This window comes from Saccostrea cucullata, unplaced genomic scaffold (assembly GCF_032062105.1).
Source record: "Saccostrea cucullata isolate Sc308-1 unplaced genomic scaffold, CSIRO_AGI_Scuc_v1 ctg890, whole genome shotgun sequence".
Classification (NCBI taxonomy): domain Eukaryota; kingdom Metazoa; phylum Mollusca; class Bivalvia; order Ostreida; family Ostreidae; genus Saccostrea; species Saccostrea cuccullata.
The window spans coordinates 31635-53198 of NW_026923885.1; the positions used below are offsets into that span (position 1 = coordinate 31635).

General features: G+C 33.1%; 1 protein-coding gene across 1 annotated transcript in view; it reads left to right on the top strand.

The window, feature by feature from the left end:
- The first annotated feature begins 1906 nt into the window (after positions 1–1906).
- LOC134265183 (spectrin beta chain, non-erythrocytic 5-like) overlaps positions 1907–21564 on the top strand; it is a 92755-nt gene continuing 73097 nt past the window's right edge. The window contains exons 1-9 of the mRNA XM_062747436.1: positions 1907–2132; positions 12282–12423; positions 16647–16814; positions 17031–17147; positions 17556–17626; positions 20278–20358; positions 20530–20645; positions 20852–20964; positions 21245–21432. Of these exons, the coding sequence (XP_062603420.1) occupies positions 12307–12423; positions 16647–16814; positions 17031–17147; positions 17556–17626; positions 20278–20358; positions 20530–20645; positions 20852–20964; positions 21245–21432 (971 nt within the window). The 5' untranslated portion in view covers positions 1907–2132; positions 12282–12306. The remainder of the gene's footprint in view (positions 2133–12281; positions 12424–16646; positions 16815–17030; positions 17148–17555; positions 17627–20277; positions 20359–20529; positions 20646–20851; positions 20965–21244; positions 21433–21564) is intronic.

The following is a 21564-nucleotide window of genomic DNA, read 5'->3' on the forward strand; positions in this document are numbered from 1 at the left end:
ACCAAAAGTACATAAAACAATACAAAATAGGAGCAGAGCAAACAGTGAAACACGGACCTTCAAAACATCAGAGATGGGGCCAGGGGCCATGGAGGGGCGAGCATCCCCTGCCGATCGGTCACACCCGCCGTGTGCTCCTTGTCATGATCGGGAAACAACGGGAAAAATTCTTCGTCAATTCGTGTATAAATAATGGACTAACAGTTAGTATCTAAAACGTAAGTCAAACTCAATGATAAATTGTATTTGCTGACAAGGTCATTTTATCGGCCACACCGGTACTTGTATCGAACCCCCCATAGACATTTTTTTTCACAAATTATATTTATTACACTTATTCACCATGTGTGCAATACGAAAAAATCGTCAAAACCCCAAAACAATCACTCCACAAAAAAAAAAAATACCCACCATCTCCCTTTTAATGTTTAGTGGGGTATTTTTTGTGGAGCGATTGTTTTGGGGTTTTGACGATTTTTTATTTTTTTCATATTGTACACATGGTGAATATGTGTAATAAATATAATTTGTAAATGTCCAATAAGCCCCGGGGTTAATTTCGGGGGGGGGGGGGGGGGGAGGTCCTGTCCACATGCAAGCACCTGTGATCGGCCATAGAACCTTAATTCGAAATGATGACTTTAAACGAGAATGCTGGAAGTTAAATTGTTGAAACGTTTGGAAATAAATTTTTCATGTACAATAATTCTGCACAAGTGCCTGTGAGTTAGAGTTAGTAATGTCGGTAAAGTTGAAACGTTTGACTCATTGTCATGGCTCTGCACAGTCTGTCTATTTAGCAGCCAAAGCGAGTTTTCTTATTATTATAATGTTTTGATTGAACACAATACAAAAAAAAAAAATCATCCTTTGTTTTATTACATTTTGCGAAAAATAGATAACGCAAAATGTAACAAAAAAAGCATTTTTACATTTTGCTTTTTTCACACACAAAATTTAATTATGACCCAAAAAATCATGCTATAATTTACGTTTTGCGTTAAACCTGTGTTGGTCATGATGCAAAATGTAATGTTGCAAATTGTAATAAACACAGTTTAATAAATTACGTTTTGCGTTGTTATGACTTTTCGTTTTGTTATATATAGCATGGGTCTTCTTGTTGTAATAGTTTAAGATTTGTCTTTCTTACCATGGAAGTTGAACTAAAAATAATGTTTTTAGCGGGAAAATCAAGTTTCTGGAAGCTACAGTCTAAAAATGATCTTTTAAAACTCGAAAAGTAAAAATTTCAAAATGTATACATGTGAATTCCAGTTTCTTTTCTAATAGCCCGGAGAAGGAAAACTTTTTTAAAGTAAATAAACGAAAAGAATATTTATTTACAAATCGTTGAAGAACGTACAAAATTAATTTTATAGAATGTTAAAAGTAAGAGTCTTCGACAGTATATATTAATCAGTGAAAGATCCAATACATCATTTTCTCAGTAATAATAAACATGTAGTTTGTGATGTTCAATAGCGCATTAAAAAAAAAGATTTATGTTTTAAAATATTAAAGCCGTGCATGCAACCTTTATCTTGCTAAATCTGGAATCAGTTTACATTAATTCAGCTCGGGTCAAGGAATGTGCATGTAATTAATTATATTTGATTTTTTTCACATCGAATTCAAAATATTTCTCTGATTGTGATGCTCCACCCAGAAATATTTTCGTCACAACCCGGATTAAAAACAGTAGTCCACTCCCGTGGACCCAAATCCTTTAAATAACTCTGAATATAACCCCGTATATTATGAAAACAATAATATATATACATCTTATAAATCCACAATTATTTGATCGGTTTTACCTATCTATCTAATGATATATGACAATCAAAAGCTGACCCAACTTTAGAAACGAAACTATAATCAAGTAGCCAGTTGTGTCGCGTTGGGCACCGCCCACAAAATTGTTTTCATTCTTCCAGCAGATGTCGCTGCACTCGACACACCTGTATCAGGTGAAGATTGCGGGTGGAAGCCATTTATTGTGACAGTCTGTAAACTTTTCAACTGTTTATTGCATTGCACTACTTTGGCAATATTAATTCGCGAGAGATTTCGGACAATCAAAGTGAAACCGGTTTTGTGGATCGAATTAGTCGCGGCCTGTGTGCTGTTTGGTAAGTTACTGTTGGCGCGAAGTTGCATGTCCTTAGAAAAATCGATAGGATAGGCCCATGGATAATCAGTTCTTTAAGAAGTTTTGTATTCGAAAGTGAAAAGTGCATTATGTGACATATGTGTGAGTGAAAGTTCTCATTTGAGGAAATAAGGCACATTTTTCATTCAAATGTGTGCTCGTGGTCGAATGTCATTGAAATATATTGTTGAAGTCAGTGAAATAATGTAAACAAATCTGCGAAACCCCTGCCAGTTGAATACTGGTGACCTTTTTTTATGAATGGACACTTCATTTATCATGTTTGGTATAATTTGGAAAGTTATCACTGTACTGTTTAACTATTTAAAACAAAGGTTAATTTATGCAAAATACAAGTAGTGGGATTGCCATGTGGACTAACAGGTTTGTGATTAGGAAAGACAATTTCTCTCAGTGTTAGTGTTGTGAATTTAAAAAAAAGGTTTATGAATTTTTAAAGACGGGGGGGGGGGGGGGGGGGTATGTACTATGTAGCACTGAAATTTTCATTTCAGATTGGATTACATTTTTTTTCTCTATATTAACGAAGAAGTACAAACTTTAAATGAACAGATATGTTTGTTTTTAATGTTGGGTATTGACACTCAGTCTCCTAGTTCTTCCTACCTATACAATTTTTAGCTCACCTGAGCCGAAGGCTCAAGTGAGCTTTTCTGATCAAAATTTGTCAGCCGTCTGTCGTCGTTGTCGTCGTTTTAAACTTTTCACATTTTCATCTTTTTCTCAAGAACCACAGGGCCAATTTCAACCAAACTTGCCACAAAGCATCCTTGGGTGAAGGGGATTCAAATTTGTTCAAACCTTGGCCAAGCCCTCTTCCAAGGGGAGATAATTATGAATTAATGAAAAATTAATGGTATCTTTTAAAAATCTTCTTCTCCAGAACCATTGGACCAGGAAAGATGAAACTCATATGGAAGCATCCTTAGGTAGTGTAGATTCCAATTTGTTCAAATCATGACCCCTGGGGGTAGGGCGGGGCCACAATGGCTGATCAAAGTTTTACATAGGAATATATAGGTAAAATCTTCAGAACCATTGGGCCAGGAAAGATGAAACTTATGTGGAAGCATCCTTAGGTATTGTAGATTCAAGTTTTTTCAAATCATGACCCTCGGGGGTAGGGCGGGGCCACAATGGCTGATCAAAGTTCTACATAAGAATATTTAGGGGAAATCTTTCAAAAATCTTCTTGACTCTAGGACCATTGGGCCAGGAAAGATGAAACTCATGTGGAAGCATCCTTAGGTAGTGTAGATTCAAGTTTGTTCAAATCATGACCCCTGGGGGTAGGGCGGAGCCACAATGACTGATCAAAATTTTACATAGGAATATATAGGAAAAATATTTTAAAATCTTCTTCTCCAGAAGCATTGGGCCAAGAAACATGAAACTCATGTGGAAGCATCATCAGGTAGTGTAGATTCAAGTTTGTTCAAAGCATGACCCTAGGGGGTAGGGATGGGCCACAGTGACCCATCAAAGTTTCACATAGGAATATATAGGAAAAATCTTTAAAAATCTTTTTCTCAAGATCTATTGGGACAGGAAAGATGAAAATCATGTTAAATCATCCTCAAGTAGTGTACATTCAAGTTTGTTCAAATCATGACCCCGGGGGGTAGGGTGGGACCACAATAACGGATCGAAGTATTACATAGGAATATATAGGGAAATCTTCTCAAGTACTGCAAAGCCATGGTTAGTGATATTCATATGGAAGCATCCTCAGGTAGTTTAAATACTAGTTTGTTCAAATCATAACCTCCAGGGATAGGGTGGGGCCACAATAGGGGTAGGGAGGGAAACAATGTGGAGTCAAATTCAAATTATTATAAAGTAATATATACAAACAAAATGTTAAAATAAAATCTTTAAAAATCTTTTTCTCAAGAACTTTCGCAAGAAGTTATATGCAGCATTGATATGGAGGCATTCTCAAGTAGATTAGAATTCAAGCCCCCTCCCCTCCACCCCCCCACCCCCTTTGTAAACTTTTCAATTCGGATCTGATTTGTGCTTTTTCCTAGCTCAGATGAGGGATGTGGCCCCTGGGCCTCTTGTTTTTATACCTATCAGCCCCCCCCTCCCCACCCCCCTTCATGTGTATGTACCATTTATTATTTTCTTCAGGGGCTTATCTTCACAGTGCAGAATATTTGTTTTTATACCTATCAGCCCCCCCCCCCCTTCATGTGCAGGTACCATTTATTATTTTCCTCAGGGACTTAATTATCTTCACAGTGCAGAATATTTGTTTTTATATATATCAGCCTCCCCCCCCCCCCCCCCCCCCCCCCCCCCTTCATGTGTTTGTACCATTTATTATTTTCATCAGGGACTTATCTTCACAGTGCAGAATATTTGTTTTTTCAGTAAATTTTCTACTGGTTATGAAATTGAAATGGTTAGACATGTAGTCTCAAAAACTGAGTCCTAGGGTCAATGTCTTTGGATGGTTTACCCCAGAAAAGAAAAGGACTTGATTACATTTGGGCCAGTGATTTCATTTTAGCTGTAGAGCTTGTTTGTTTTCTGTGTATTATGATGCTTTGTGGAAAATTGGTTTGAAAAGGGTTTATAATTTTTGGTGTATATAGGTCGAAAACCTTTCAAATCAAGTGTCAAACACTTTTTTTAAAATCAGTTTCAGTAACAACATTACCTTTTCAAAGTATTTTCTGGAGGGTATTAAAGTTTCTTTCTGTTGGAGACTTTCGGAGCAGGAAGATATAGCTTGTATTATAGCAGGTTAACCATTCTATAGTCAAACTGAAACTGCAATGATGCATTAATATGTCAATATTCAAACTCATTAATAATTAATGAATAAAAAAAGAATGAAAAGCATCATGTAACCCTTCTGACAATTCTGCAAACTTGGAAGGGAGATAACTTGCTTAAATCCTCAATTACAGATTCTAAAATAATATCAGAGAAAAATGCATAAATTAAATGTAAAATTTCATCAAGCAATAGATTGAAGACTGTGTTATGGGGACTAATGGAGGAGGTATTTGACCTGTGATTTGAATGGAGACTGTTTAATAAGTGGTGAGTGGTTTACAGATAGTTATGTGTGTGCGCTGATCGACTCATTGGGGACCTGAAGGATTAATTAGATTAGTCTGCCTGTTTACCTGATATAGTCCTAGTACACAGCGCTGAGTAAGGAAAGTGACCTCACCTTCACTAAATCGGGTTAAACTTTACGCTTTATGAGTTATTTAATTCACTACCTTGTTTGGCAGTACTTGCAATATTTTCAGTGCAGTGTAGTTTGGAAAATTTGTGATTAGGTCTTATTAATTCATTTTGGAATGAATGTCTTTATAACTTTAAAGTAAATATTCCCTTACATAAGATCGGGATGAATTGGAATTTAATCTGATAGGAGTATTTGCACTACAATGATCACTTTTGTTCCGAAAATCACCCTCTTGTTTAAATCCCCGGGAGAAATTTCCGTTGGTCAACACTGAGAGACTCAGTGTCATATACTCTAACTTTGTTCTGTTTAGTGATTGGAAAATTTTCTAACTGAGGAATTTGATAAAAACATGAAAATGGCCAAGAATAGAAAAACTGTTTTATTAGGTCTTTCTGGTATTGCTTGGTCAGCTCTATTTAAATTAAAATTACATTTCTTTCTTGTAATTGATTGTTGACAGTAAAGAATGCTAGCCTTGACAATAATTCTTGCTGGAGCAGTATAGAAGGAATTGTTTGTCTTAATGAAATTTTTAAACTAATTTTTTTACATAAAAAATTTTATATTGGAAAGGTCAAGACATAACGACAGGTCATGGTCATATTGCTTCAATGACGGAACACACTTTGACAAAAAAATTCTTGCACAGGAATTTTTCTCCTCCGGGTCATTGTGTTTTAGAAACTATTCTTATTTACAACTAGATTTATTGTACCTCTAGGAAAAGCCTGTGTCAGTTTTGAAAGATAAAATTTATTGCTACTCATACATAAAACTTTCCCATACTGACTACTTCATATATTAAATTTTTATAAAAATGCATGTACTTCACATCTGTTTGGTCAAGGAGGACTCCTACACATACGTCATGTGCCATTTTTAATTCTGTATGCATATAATGCATATCTAAAGTAAATTGAAAACACTTTGGCGATGCACTTGTAATTAATTCACCTTTGCAGTGGTAACCCAGGTAAGGTGTCCACAGACACATGATCAAGCAAATATGGTGTCAATTTCTTCTGATATTCTTGTTTTTATACACAATTCATTTGACATACAGACAATGAATCATTTTAAATGACTAAAAATATGTGGTTTTCAAAAAATTGATGTATAATAATGAATGTCTTAAGTCAGACCTATTTCATTTTCTCAGGATAGTCTGTGTTCATAAGTGGCAATGATCAGAATAGAAAACTTCTCATTTTGCAAGAGGACATTTGCATCCTGGCGTTTTGAGATTTATTGAAGTTGTAAGGTAGCTTATAGGCTTGAAGGGAATTATTCAGTTTAACCTGTTGAAAGAAACTGCTTTCATGTTGAGCAATTACAGCAAATTATAGTCATTACAGTATTGAACGGAGATGTGGCAATAGTTCCCATTGAATATCACAAAAGCAGGTAGGCATGCAGAGGACCCTATTTTACACAGAGTTAAAGGGGCATAATTCTGTAAAGTTTTAAAAATAGCACAGATTTACTGTATGCTGTATAAATTAATTGTTTTTGATAGTTGTAATATATTTACATCAAGAATCTTAATTTGAAAGTGTGCACTGGTATATTGCTTTTTGGAATATGTGAATGTCTTTAATAAACAGAGGTATTTTTACATGGTATTTACTGGCATTCCTTAGTGTTATTCGCAGGGTATTTCATTACCTTGTACATTATATATGGTGGGTGATTTACAAAATGTTTGCTTGCTTTCTTGCATTATATTTCATTGAAAGAAACATCTGTCCCCTTTTCATTTGAGATTTGTCAAACAACCTATACCAGTGTGATATGCATTTTTTTGTTCAGTAACCTGATAAAATACAAAGTAGAACATTCTAACTTTTTCTGTTCATTTGCAACTTAATGCATTTTTATATCACCACATTTCAATCATAGAGAAATATCTATTGATGATTGTAGCATACCAAAGTAGAACAAGAATTTTCATTTTAAGAAACTTGCAGTGTATTTGAACATTACCGATGTCTCTAGGAACATGATAACCCCAGGAAAGGTCGGCTTTATTTGATTATGACAGTTTTTTGAACTGATTAAAACTTTTTTTCAATTAATTTATAAAATTAAAAAAAAGATGTTTTAGGAAGAAAAATATTGAAGAATAATTCAGAGAAACACCCTGCAGTCTGTACCTATACTTTTTGTCAATTATTTATCAGGTTCAGTGGTCATTGCTTTATTTTTGGTAATCTTTCACCTGTTTTCATGAACTGGATAGCTGACCAGCTGATCTGTCATTACATATATAGGTACATATTATTGGTCAGGAAGGGGCCTCCCAGTTGTTCATAATTTGTATAATGATTAAACACTGAGACTTTGTTCTCAAATATGTAATGTTATAGCCAGTCAATGTCTTTCAGGAAACACACAATTAACATGCAGAGTGACTCATTTTAATTAATTAGACCAAGTAACAGCTACTGGTGTAAAGAATAATATAGGGTGATATATGAAAATAGCAAGCGTCTTCTCTCAAAGTATGTGCCACTATGTGCTAGTGATCTAATGCAGAGGGGGCCATGAATTATTGAATGGGATTTGTACCATGGGTGATTCCCCACAGAGACAGATATACTGGTGGGTGCCGGAATTATACACGGACTAACCACATATCATGTCTGTGCCTTTAACAGGTAGAAAATGTGGGGCAAGTAAAGAAAAGATCTAATCTGCTTGAACTTTTGACAGATTTGTACAATAACAGCTTTGTAGTTTTCCCTAAGCTGAGTTTTACACATTGTGTTTTTTCTGAATTACTTAAATGTGAGCTTGAATAGTTCGGTAATATCATATGTTTACATTTTTTTGTCTGTTCATTATTGAATTGTTGACATTTTCCTTGACCAGAGGGAAATTCCATTGCATCTCTAATGTAGAAAAGCGTTAGACTATGATTATCATTGTAATTATGTGTCATTGACCCCTGGGGGCACTTGAGGTCGCGAGATACAAATTACGGACTAGAAGTGTGCCACCTTGCAGGTGGTGCCAGTATTTGTGGAGTACTTTATGATGGACTATACAGGGCCACCTGAAGTTGATGTATATAGTTTTTATGTAGAGGATCAGAGTGTACATGTTATTGTATTACATCAGTTTATAAAACTAATCTCTATTACTACTGTTGACAATGTGACTAACATGTGAGGAATGTCATTTCCATAAATCCTTTAAAATTGCACTGAGGGGTATATTTCTTTTGCAATAAAAACTATTTTTTCAAAAATATGAGTAAATCAATAACCATTCAAACTACATACTACAAACTACATATTTTATAATTCTTCTGAAACAATTTTTTTATTTAGATGTAAATTGTTAGAGCAACATTTTGTTCAGTTGCTAAAATTTTGTACAGCTAGTGTATGTATTTGGATATTTCTTCTAGGGAAATAACTTTTTATAAAAATAAAATTAAGATGTTAGATTTTTCATGGATAAAATATGTTTCCTAAGGGCAAAAGACAACATTACCAATCCAATGTATTTTTAAGATCGAGTAAATGAACTTAAAACATTGGTTAAGATGATGAATACTAATAAAACATGAAATAAACACTGGTGTTAAATATTTGGCTGAAGGCTAATATAGTGTCATGATAATTTATGAAAAAAATATTCTTGATGTTGCTCTTTAGATGCAAGTATTAGCCAATAAATGATCTTAATTTAACAGTTCTAGTCAATTTTGTGCCAATTCAAAAGTGTTCATGTATACTAGGTAAATATTATTAACATGTCATATGGATGTACTTTCAGGGCATTTAGATTTCCAGGTAAATATATTTTTTAAAGCAAGTTTTTAAGAGGAAAACACACTATATATAGTCTAAAATAATATGTATTTATAGTTTTGTCTCTCTTAAAAAATGTTGCCATGGTATTATTCATCTTAATATTCTGTAGAGTAAACAGGAATGTAATTATCATATTTTCAATTTTGATGGCCATTTTCTGTCATTGATTATCATCATTATTCAGAAATGAGGACATCCCATAATTGACTGAATTAAATTTTAAGGTTGGTTGTATTCTAGGAATGCAGTTTTAACAAAAGAAAAAGTTGTTCATGGGTTCTTGATTTCAATTCAGAGCTGTAATGATGTTAAGATGCAGATCAAAGTCTCTGGTACTTGTAATGTGTGCATGCAAAAAGGAATGCGCACATTTTTGAATTCATTAACTTGTTTGAATAAAATCTGAATATTGAATTTTGGAAAATTCAAAATGATAAATTTATGTGTAGGTATGCATTTAATAATTGTGAGGTGATGTAACTTGCGATAGATCTATACCTGTAGAAAACTGGTTAAAATGATTCAGAAAATATAAAGTGACAAGAGGGTTTATCTCTTCTACTGTAATTCTTTCTGTGCCTTGCATGACAGTCAATTTAATGAACTGGACCTTTACAATATGATTTGAACCATGACCTTTATTCATCTTATGGTCATTAATCATAGTAACATACTCGGACACCAATTTACTACATGATGTCACTACTTGGTGATCATGACCCATAGGATTACCTTGAATCAAAACTTGACACATTTATAACCCATCAGAAACAACATTCTCATGTTTTGAATACATTTTAAGCAAAAGTTCTTGAGTTATAACCAGGACACCATTTCACCTCTTTGCTGTATAATGTGGCTTTAAATAGATCAAGACACACCTTTGATAGAATAAAAAGAAAATACAGAAAAAAAAGATCAAAGGCAGCTTGAATAACAGTGCTGATCCATTCAATATGGGATGAGCTGATCCCAAGAGATGAGCTGATCCCAAGAGAATATAAAGTGTAGCTTTTTGGGATAGCTGATCCCAAGAGAATATAAAGTGTAGCTTTTGGGGATAGGTGATCCAAGAGAGTACATGTATAAAGTGTAGCTTTGGGGGATAGCTGACCTAAGAAAATGTAAAATATAGCTTTTGGGGTAGCTGTTATCCAAGAGAGTATAAAAATGTAGCTTTTGGGGATAGCTGATCCAAGAGAGTATAAAGTGTAGCTTTTAGAAGGTAGCCTGTCCAAGTGAGACCATAATCCTTTTGGTTAAAGGGGTTGTTTCAAATTAGATCAGTTAGATAAAGAATTTTCATGCAACTTTTCTGCTTTGATAAATTACTACAAATTGTTTGTGTTTAAGGCATGTATTTTCAGGCCTATTGTCATAGAATTGTTCTGTCATCTTGGTCTAAACCTTACATTATTGTGTACATGAGTATATGTTTCTGTTATTCCGTATACATTTCTTTGGACCTATAGTGTCTGAATGGATTAGCATAATCACTGGAATGCGGTCATTGGATAGAGCATACATTAAATTTTAATCTCGTGGTGTGTTTAATACTATTACAGTGTCAACACTTCCATTTCTACAAAACCAGTTCCCTTTGAAATAATGATAATAGAAGGAAATTTAAATGAATACTATCTTGCTGTAGTAGTAATTAAGAAACTGTCACACACATGTAACCTGTAATATCCTTATTTGCATCATTTAGTATCATTTGTTTTAGTCAATCTTTATTTTGTGTATTGTACTTTGATGGACAGAGACTATTTCAGTTTACCATAAAACACAGAGCAGTAATAAGATTTCTATAATACTCTCTGCACAGTTTGGCAGTTTGTCAATTTCCAGCATTTTAATGCCTTTACTGTCTAATAGACCAGTGCAATATAAACAACAGAAAATTTTAGCCTTAAAAATTGATCTTTGGGTCTTACTTGCTCTACATTCTTACACAGCTAGATGGTCTTTATGAACAATCATATTTTGGAATGAAATATAAAAAAGTTTGCCTCTGTATACTACTACACTTTTGAAATAAATAAAAAAGATTTTAAGATAGATCAGCAACTTTCTTCTGATCCATGTATATTCCAAATTCATGCATTTGTAATTTCCCAATTAAAATATAGTTAGGCCATTAAACATAAAAAAAGAAGATAATTTGACATGATAGATCAGTCCAAATGAACAAGTCTTAACAAAGCAGAAAGGTAAAAACTTCACATGAATTGAAATCATAATTATATGTGCATCTATTTTCAATTCTTTAGGTCTAAATTTGGAGCCCCCCACCTTTAAGTGGTGGCTTCTCAATGAGAGTGAAAAAATTCTCAAGGAAGCATTAAACAAAAAAAAAAACCCAAAACTTAAACAAATCTGAAGAAATCAGTGGTTTATTAAAATATAAGATAATGATATAGGAAAAATCTGATCCCTGTTTTGTTTAAATGAAGTAAATGAAAGTAAAAAGTCTGAATTTAACAATAGTCTTAAAAAGTGTGAAAGAAAAAATCCCAATTGTCACATTTTATGCAGAGTCTTGCAGTAAAAAACTTAGTTTTGCTCATATTTGAATATTCCTTGATTGGTGGAATGTATGTATTTAAATAGGGATCAAAAGTGGTTTATTATCCAACACCTAAAGTAGCGTGCCTGATTATGATTTGTCAGAAAAATTTCTGGTTGGTGTTTTATGGCACAAAGTGTAAATGATAGGAGGCCACTATAAAGTGACTTAAATTTCATTGCAGTGGGTTGAAATGTTTTTGCTGTTTATAAAAGACAGTTTAGAATCTGTGCAGCTTTACAATTCATTTTTTTGTGCATCAATTTACAGACAGGCTTATTTCAATATAAGAAAACTTTTAAAGCTTAAGCTGTTCTGCCTTTAGATGTTTCAGTACCCAATAATCTATTTGTCTGTACTCTTCCAATGCACATTAAACTTTATATAGGGAATTGGATCATTTGTGGAAAGGTCATGTAATAATTGTGCAGAAGAGTTCTCTTATTTGATGCATAGTCTTAATATACTAATGCCGCATTTAGTGATGATGCATTCTATTCTCTGTAGATGGAGCTGAGACACAAATGATTAGATGTCGGTAATGGATGTACAGAATTTCGAGAAGGGTCGCATCAAGGCCCTTCAGGATGAGAGAGTCTACATTCAGAAGAAAACCTTCACCAAATGGGCCAATGCCTTCCTGGAAAAGGTAAGGATTTCCTGTCACATTCGGATTAGAATTTTTTGTTGTTTCTTCTGCTGCAATGATCTTTGACCATAGGCTATAATGAAGGAAATAAGACTGGAGAGCCACCCAATGTAGAAAGCAATAACCGATTATTTTGAAACCAAGACTTTTGGTACACTTGTAAAGCAGCTTAATTTTGAAAGTCATCTATAGGAGGCAAAGTTGCAATTGGGATTCTTCCAAGTGGATAGGATAATAATGACAATTTAAGCAGTGCACATCAAACTAGGTTAACCAGGAGAGAACAATTGTGCAAGGGTTGCCCAAGAAAACAGTATATATTGTGCTTTAATTTCCACAAACAACATTCCCACAACTATATACAGTTTATAATGTAGTTTTTGAGAATTAAGGTTAAATATCTTACTTCACGAAAGCCTGATTTGTTTGCTTCTGGCTATTGAAGGGGGGAGGGGAGAGGGAGGGGGGTGTGCAGCTACAGATTGTCATTATGTTTTTGTTACTTTTTTTAATTAAAAATTTTTTTTTCGTAAAACCTTTCTGTTAATTTTGATTGAGAAATTTGATTATTAAAAGATGTAAGTTCTGAGAAACATCTGTCATTCGCTCAAAAAATTTACTAGCCCCTTCAAGTTCAATGTTTTCAAACATGGTATTCAACATATATATATATACCCACATTCAGCCTTTATCGTTTTGAATATTCTGTAGGACTTTTAAAATTCAGCAGACATTTTTTTTGACAAGTAAGCTCCACTTGGATTGTAAATTTTAAAAGATCAACAAGTTACACTTGCTGACTTGAGATTTGTAGATATTCAGATACATACATGATCAGCCTATCTCCTATCTTCAGGGCCTTTCTTTTTTCAGTGGGGAAAAAAGCTATGTACATTTTCAATTTGTTTAAAGAATTGCATGTCAGAAGATCATGCATTTAATTGTATGAATAACCCTGGAAGGAAAAAAGCATTTGACACAAAATTGTACCGTGTTTGGTCTGTGTTTAGAAATGGGATTATGATCTACAAATGGTTAAAGCTATAATTACTTTAGGTATTTATGTATCTTTTATGAGAAGTTTTTACTAAATCTCCATTTATGGTATTTAGTGTGGAGATTGTAGTAAACATGATAGAAGCACTAAAATTATTTCTGGGTGTGAGAATTTAAGACTGTTCTTATCTAGTTTGAATATTATATATAATCAAGAGCTCTGTAGATTTTAGTATTTATTTACACTAGCAGATCTAAAATTATAGAGGATTGTATGAGTCTTTAATTAGCAGTGGTTTAATAAAAATACCTTAAGATGAAGCCATATTTAAAGAAAAAAAATTGATTGCCTTCTCTTGACCTACTGCATGGCTGAAAATGGCCAGACTCAATCAAAATTCTTTTAAATCTCCAGGAAACCTTTTTTTTGGGGGGGGGGGGAATTCTGAAATTTTATTTCCCTATCAGCCACTATTTTAATTCATAAATACATAATCTGTTAATAGATTTTGTAAATTCAACATTGTTACAGACAATTTTAGAATCCAAATTTTCTCCACCTAAGTTACAGAGAGGGCAAACATTTTACAGATGGCCTGATGGTAAAAATTATGAACAGATCCTGACATGTTGCTGCTCTATTGACTATTCACTGAAAAAAAAACAAAAAAAACAACAACAACAACTATATATTGATCAATTCCAATCATGAATGGAAATTTCTTAAATCTGCATGATTTTTTTTTACTGACAAGACAAGAGATTGTACATGAAGCAAATTTTTGAATGTTACAATTGAAGTGAATCTTTTGATTTTAAAATTAAGTGTTGCTTTTACACAAATGTAAGATTGCTTTATGTTTGCGATAAACAGTAAAGGTTCTGCCAGGATATTTCATTAGTTATAATTCTGCATATATAAACATTAACAAATTCTTTGATAGATAATTGTGCAATAATGATTCACTTTCAAATTGGATAGCTATCATTAGGCTATGGATAATCCGATATGGTACGTGTACCGTATATATATATATGTATCATATATGTGACAAGGAATGAAGTGTTGTTATGCAAGAGGCCTGATAAACTGTGCACTTTTATTTCTCTCATGGATCAAAGCCAGCAGATTGTAGTCAGTAGCTGATGTACTGATTGTTTTTCAGGTATTTGAAGCACCTGTAAATAAAGCGTGCTACTTACACAGGTTCTTCTACCTCATACCTAACTCACTAAGAAGATATGAAAAAGATGAATGGACATCATTACGATTAGCTGCGAAACTTTTTTTTTGTAGAAGTTTTTAATATTGACCTGCCGTTTATGATCCTGTTTATTTTACAATTCTTGTCTGAATGGACTTCCTTCATAAGTTGCAAGTCAGACATTCCATACTTATTGTGTACATAACAAAAGACTAGATTACAGTGTCACAGTGTGCTTGATAAATTTACGCGAAAGAATTTTAGTTCCCTGACTTTGATTGATAGTCTCAAAAATAGGAAAAAATGTGTTTATTTTAGCCAAAAGAGTGGATAATATACCAAAGCAGATTTTGATGAATCTCCATTTATGCAAACATACATTCTTTATTGACACACAGAGGTGTCAATTGACTTGTTAACTATAGTACTTCAGCATTGGACAGCGTAATACTACATATCAAACTTCCTCTAACAGGCAGCTTAGGGTGTCCCAGGCATTGTAATCAATGGCAGCTTTATGGACTTTCCTATCACCAAATTAGGATAGATGGGGCTTTTATTCACCCAACTGACCATGGTTGACTGGCAACATGACTTGTGAATGATTGTAATATTGGTCTCGGTCACTCTCTTGTTAATGTTAACTGGACATTTTTGAATTGTGAACTATGAAATGAGAATGTATTCACATTTTATCAAGTTTTTTAAAATTATTTAAGTAAAATCTTGCTAAAATGTTAATTGTGTACTTGTTGCAGTTTTAGACTTTATTTTATCTTAACTGGGATACAACTTATTTTCAGTCTTGTTTTGTAGCCACTAGCTAACTACATACCGGTAATTGCTACAAATTTTAATACTGCGATTGGCACCATGTTGTAAGGGTTGTGGTGCCAGTTTTCTGTGTCTTGAAAAACTTTGTCCTTAATATTTCTGTGTAATGAAAATATCAATATATTAAGTACCCCCATTCTAAGGGTTGGGGAAAAGAATGCTTAGGGGTTTTGGTCATTGACTGAATCTCTTCAGATAAACCCCCAAAATTACACCTTGTTTGACTTATCAGGAAATCTACACCATTAGAAACAAAATCATGTGTTCATGCTCCACCAAGAATCAATTTAATCACCTGACCCCAATCTTTTGAGACCATCTTCGTCATTGTAGGTTCTACTATATACTAAAGGGACACCCCGTCCCAGTGATAGCATAGACTTCAAAAGAAAAAACAGACAACACTTGTAGACTTTGAATTGCAAGACTGCAAAATAGCAAAACAGTACAACACTTGTAGACTTTGAATTGCAAGCCTGCACAATAGCATTATTGCAAATACCTTTTCCAAATATAGAGAGTTGACATAAATGTAAGAGATTCATTAAAGCTTTACAGATTTCTGATAAAACTCACACATACCCCCAAAAAACTATGAATTAAAAACATTAAGTTGAATGTGCAGAGCTTAATCAATTTACTTGCTGTAAGTATATCTGCAGTTGAATATTTTCAGCTGAAACACCCTTAATATATGAAATTTATGAGGTGTGACGATGAAGGCCATTTAAATTAAAACCAAGTTGACCCAAAAAAGGATGCATATAGCACAAAAAAACTTGATTTTTTAAATACCTTAGATCTTAGATAAAAAAAAAGTCTCTTTCACAACTTCGGAATTTGACACACAATAAGAAATATAGTAAAAGAAATGTGATCAGATTTAATCTTATTTTGTTAATATTTCTCGGTTCCCAGATCTTTATTTGATATCATATTTGAAAATCATTTCTTGCTAATGAATTTAGTTGTTTGAAATAGATATGGAACCCCTGATATTTATTAGCTTCCGAAAAATTTTTTATTAAAAATTTAATTGCATCCTTTTCAAACTCTTTTTGTAGTAGTCAAACAAATCCATCAAGATTTGAATTTTAGTTCTCTTTCTCTTGCAGATGCAGCAACAAATGCATTTTGTATGTATGATAGACTGTTGCTTTTAACATACTTTAAATTCCTGTCTTGTAGGCCCGTCTTGAAATCAAAGACTTATTCACGGACTTGGCTGATGGCAAGATTTTGATGAAACTCCTGGAGATCATCTCAGGAGAACATCTTGGGAAACCAAACAAAGGGCTTATGAGAGTACAAAAAGTGGAGAATTTAAGCAGATGTCTGAAATTTTTAGCTACAAAGGTAAATTTATCAGCAGAAGATTTTGAAACTGTTAAAGTGGCCATTGTTTTAAGTAAGGACACGAAAACAGAGAACAGATATTGATATGCATAAATTGTTTCAATCAATCAAATCAATTGTACCATTATTGTGAATTAGATTAATAGAAGTGATTTCTTTTCTTTTACCATGTTTACCTGTTGATCTTTTAGTATTACATACTGTATAATTTTACAGGTATATTTTGAGAACATTGGAGCTGAAGACATCGTAGATGGCAACCCTCGTCTTATCCTAGGTTTGATTTGGACCATTATTCTGAGGTTCCAGATCCAAGAGATAGAAATTGAAGTGGTACAACATTTGTTAATTTTTTCATTGCCAAAATAAATATTTACAGTTACCTGGATAATTAATCAAAACATAACCTTTTCTTGAAATGCAAGGACAGAAATATGCAATGATTATCTAACAATGTAGTTTTTTTTCACGAAGAACAGTGACACATGTCAAACATGTGATTTTTCTCCACTTAATTCTTCATGGACAAGGAAATGCACTTCATTAACCATAAAAGATACAAAACAACTTTTACGTAGGTTACTGTCAAACAGTTTCATTTCATGTTTAATTGTCCATACAGATTTAACCTTGGTCTGTTGTAAACAACCCTGATATGAATATGGACCAAAAATATACATTTAAAATATATTTGCTTATTTTGTTTTGGGATTTTTTTTTGATAACTAATTGATATTGTAGGATGAAGAATCTAGTGAGAAAAGGTCTGCTAAGGATGCCCTCCTTCTTTGGTGTCAGAGGAAAACTGCAGGGTAAGAGAAAGAACAAAAGAAAGTGAAGGCATTAGAGTGCATCATTGTCTCACACCTTTGTAAGATAAATCATTCCTTGATGAACTACTATAAAGTGTGTTGACCTTTCATAGATCTGTACCTGTAAAGTTCTTAGTGAATCAGGTCTGCAGGACTGGAGTCTGATTCAGTGATGAAAATGATTTCTTATGAGCAAGATTTACCCTTAAACATGTTAAAACTTAATAAAATTTTTTTTACAGTTTTATAAACATAAAATAAAAAAAAATCGGGGGTTCAATAGAACATGATTGAAGAGGTTTGAATTACGTTATCAAATGAAGGAATGCTGTTATTTGCTAACTTAGGAATTGATTAATGGTGGCATAATGCACATGTGACATCTTGCAGTAATTGATTTGTAAGAAGACATCATAGATTGACAGTAGAGGTTGTTGTTTACAGATATATAGGACAATGGCAGCCTTAAACATTGTGTGTTCAGAAATTACAAGATGTTAAATGAAAATGACATTTTTTCATGTTCCTAAGTCATGCTGTATTATTAAATGTGGTAGGGCCTTTTTAATGTGTCAACTAAATACTGAGTAGGCTTTTTGATTTGATGTGATCAGAAAATTAAAAGCATTCTTATTAGAGTGATGCATCCTTTCTTCTTAATGAACAATTACTGTTGATATCATGTCGTTTACTTCAGAAAGTATGAAAGGTTCAAAATGAAGTACATATTTAAGTGCTTAATGACCCCCCCCCCCCCTTCTCAGCCCGCCATGTGGTATTTACTTAATTTTTAGGATACAGAGATACATAATATTAGTTACTGTAAATGCCTCAATAGGGTTATATTGAGGCATTTGATTTTTTCTTCATTGCAGAGAAATATGGGGAGTGGAAAACATTGACTCTTTGCTAGTTGTAATCAACATTGCTTTTCAACAAGTATTAGAAAGTTGAGGGCTGGAAACTGATTGAGATATGAATTAAACATTTCCTTAGTTTCCACCATGTTTACAGTACATGTATATGAAATGTGATATTAGCTAGAAGAAAGACCACAAGTTAATCTTTATTTTCTGGAGAGATGAGACAGAAATTTGTCATAGTAATTTACTACAGCGGGGAGATTTGGGGAGAACAAAGTCATAGTATCTGCTATTGTCCCTTCACATTCATTGAATTCCAATAATACAATGTATAATTCTGATTAAGCCCCCGTTTGATGGATTGGGGATCTGGCATCTTTGGGGATCTTACCTGACGGCTTTTATTCTACCTTTCTGATATTTTGATGGGACACTTTATGATTATTGATGGAGACTTATTTATGGGCAATTATAATACAATTTTTGGGTATTCAATTTTTTTTTTTCAGAAACATATGAATTCTATTAGGTTTCAAACTGTTAATGATTTTTCCTGTTTTGAATCAATTTTTGGCACTGACACTTTATGGTAATAGAACTCTTGTCTTTCCCCAGACAATATGTTTAAGTACTGTCTGCTAAATAACATAAAATAAGTCATTAATAAATTAACAATTATTGTTACAAAAAAAAGTTGCTTATGATTTCATGGAAAACTATTTAAAGATTTCAACATATAAATAAATGCCAAATCAAACCAAGTCTTTTTTCCCCCAGAAAGTCTGATTTAAAAAATACCTTTTATTGGTAAAAATTATATTGTCTTAAAATATTTTGTAAAGCTAATGTGGACTTTGATTTACCGGTATATATTACAATTGATCATTAAAATTTTGAAGTCAAGGTTACTACAATACAGTGGTAAAGTGTTGTATGTCCCATGTGTGCACAATTGGCCTTTGTTTGTGACAAAGAGATTCACTCACCACTGTGTATATGATGTAGTAAGTATGGATATAGTAAATATGAATGTAATATTCTGATAATAAATATAGATACTTTTTCAAAACTAGAGGTAGTTACAATGCATACTTGAGGAAACACTACAAAATGTAATTAATGACTGTTTTTTAATTGATGACACAAGTACCTTTATAATATGACTCATTTATATGAAAAAAAAATTATAATAATACGCAGTAAAGTAAAGTAACTATTCCCTAATAAATGCTGAAATAGCAATATGCAGAATTTAATGGGTTTTTTATGATTGAAGTAAATTTCTGGACCATACACTACCATATGAGTTTAATTTGCATGCTTTATTCCACAGGAAATCGGGTGTTAGCAGGTAGTGTAAGGCATTTGGATTTCACCCTTGAATTTTGTGTTTGTCATAGTTGCTACTACCAATTGAAAGATAATTTGTTTGGCTTGATGTTAAAATTCCATCTTACATGCACTCAGAAGTTTTCATAGAATGTTAGATAAATGAAAAATTTTATCAACAGCTATTAAAACTATATTATATAAATGCATACATATATGCAAATGAAATCTTAATTAGTTCTGAAATAGGAGGTACAGTACAAATTTTGTAGTGCTATTTTGCCACACACCTGCATTCATGTTTATCACTTGTGTGTCCTTGTCTGCATTCTGTCCAAACCAACCATAAAGATATACCCTAATAAGAACACCCACAGATCAAATAATGAGGAATGAAATATGGATAAAATCTGTTGTTTTCATTACATGATGGGAATTTTTAAAGTGATTATATTTTAGGTATCCTGGGGTCCAGATCACTAACTTCACAGGCAGCTGGAGAAATGGACTGGGATTTAATGCTCTTATTCACGCTCATAGGTAACAAAGTCTGACAGAGTTATCTTTCTTTGAATGCTTATTAAAGAAAAATTTAATGGTTGGTGACATGTTTTAAAAAAGTTCAATAATAAGCAGAAAATCCTCAATAATGAATCATAAATTAAATAATTGATAAAGACTTGTATTAAAACTACTTTTTTCCTTGAATAGACCAGACCTGATAGATTACGATTCCTTACACCCCGATGATCACCTCGGAAATCTTAATAATGCCTTCAACATAGCAGCTAATGAGCTAGGGATCCCTAAGATTCTAGATGCTGAAGGTAGGATGATTGGATGTGAAATGTAGGAAGTTTGTAGCATATGTAAAACTCCCTACTTAACAGAGACAGAGGAAGATTATTTAGTTTTAAAATAAAAAACACTTTTGATGGTCCTTGATTGGAAGGTGAATGATAATATACTTCATTACATGATTTTCAGAAATAACTGAGTAATTCTGATTTTACTGCAAGACCTTTATTTGTAGATGTTGATGTCCAGCGTCCAGATGAGAAATCCATTATTACTTATGTCGCCTCATACTACCATTACTTTGCCAAAATGAAGAGCGAAATGACTGGAGGAAAAAGAATAGCTAAGGCATGATGGGAAACTGAATATTTTTGATTTTCTTTGCATATAACTCACTTTCTGTAACCATAAATTGTCAAAGACATTTCTAAATCAAAAATCCCTGTGTTTCCAAAAGTTGGTGTTATTAATAATAAATGAATATTTTTCAAATCAAGTTCATTTAATCTCTACTTTTTCCCCTCTCTATTGTTTTGTATATTTATTGATAATTTAGGATTCTTTCCATTTTAAAATTTGGAAGCTTGACCAGCCTAGGAAGTGAATTTTTATGATTTTGTTTTGACAGATTCTGGGATTGATGAAGGACGTGGAGAAGATGGTTGACGACTATGAGACCTTGACCTCCAGCCTGTTGGAGTGGATACGGTACACCATCCAGCACCTGAACGACAGAAACTTCCCTAACTCCCTGGACGGAGTACAGAAGGAGCTGGCAAAATTCAAAACATACATAACACGGGAAAAACCACCAAAGTAAGCTTGTCAAAAGGTTGCAGTGTAACAAAATACATCTTTTAAAAGCCTCTTTTAAGGACCTGATTTTAGTTACAGACCTGTAAATTTTACCTTATGCAGCTGTTACATGTTTTATAGATGCATTATGTG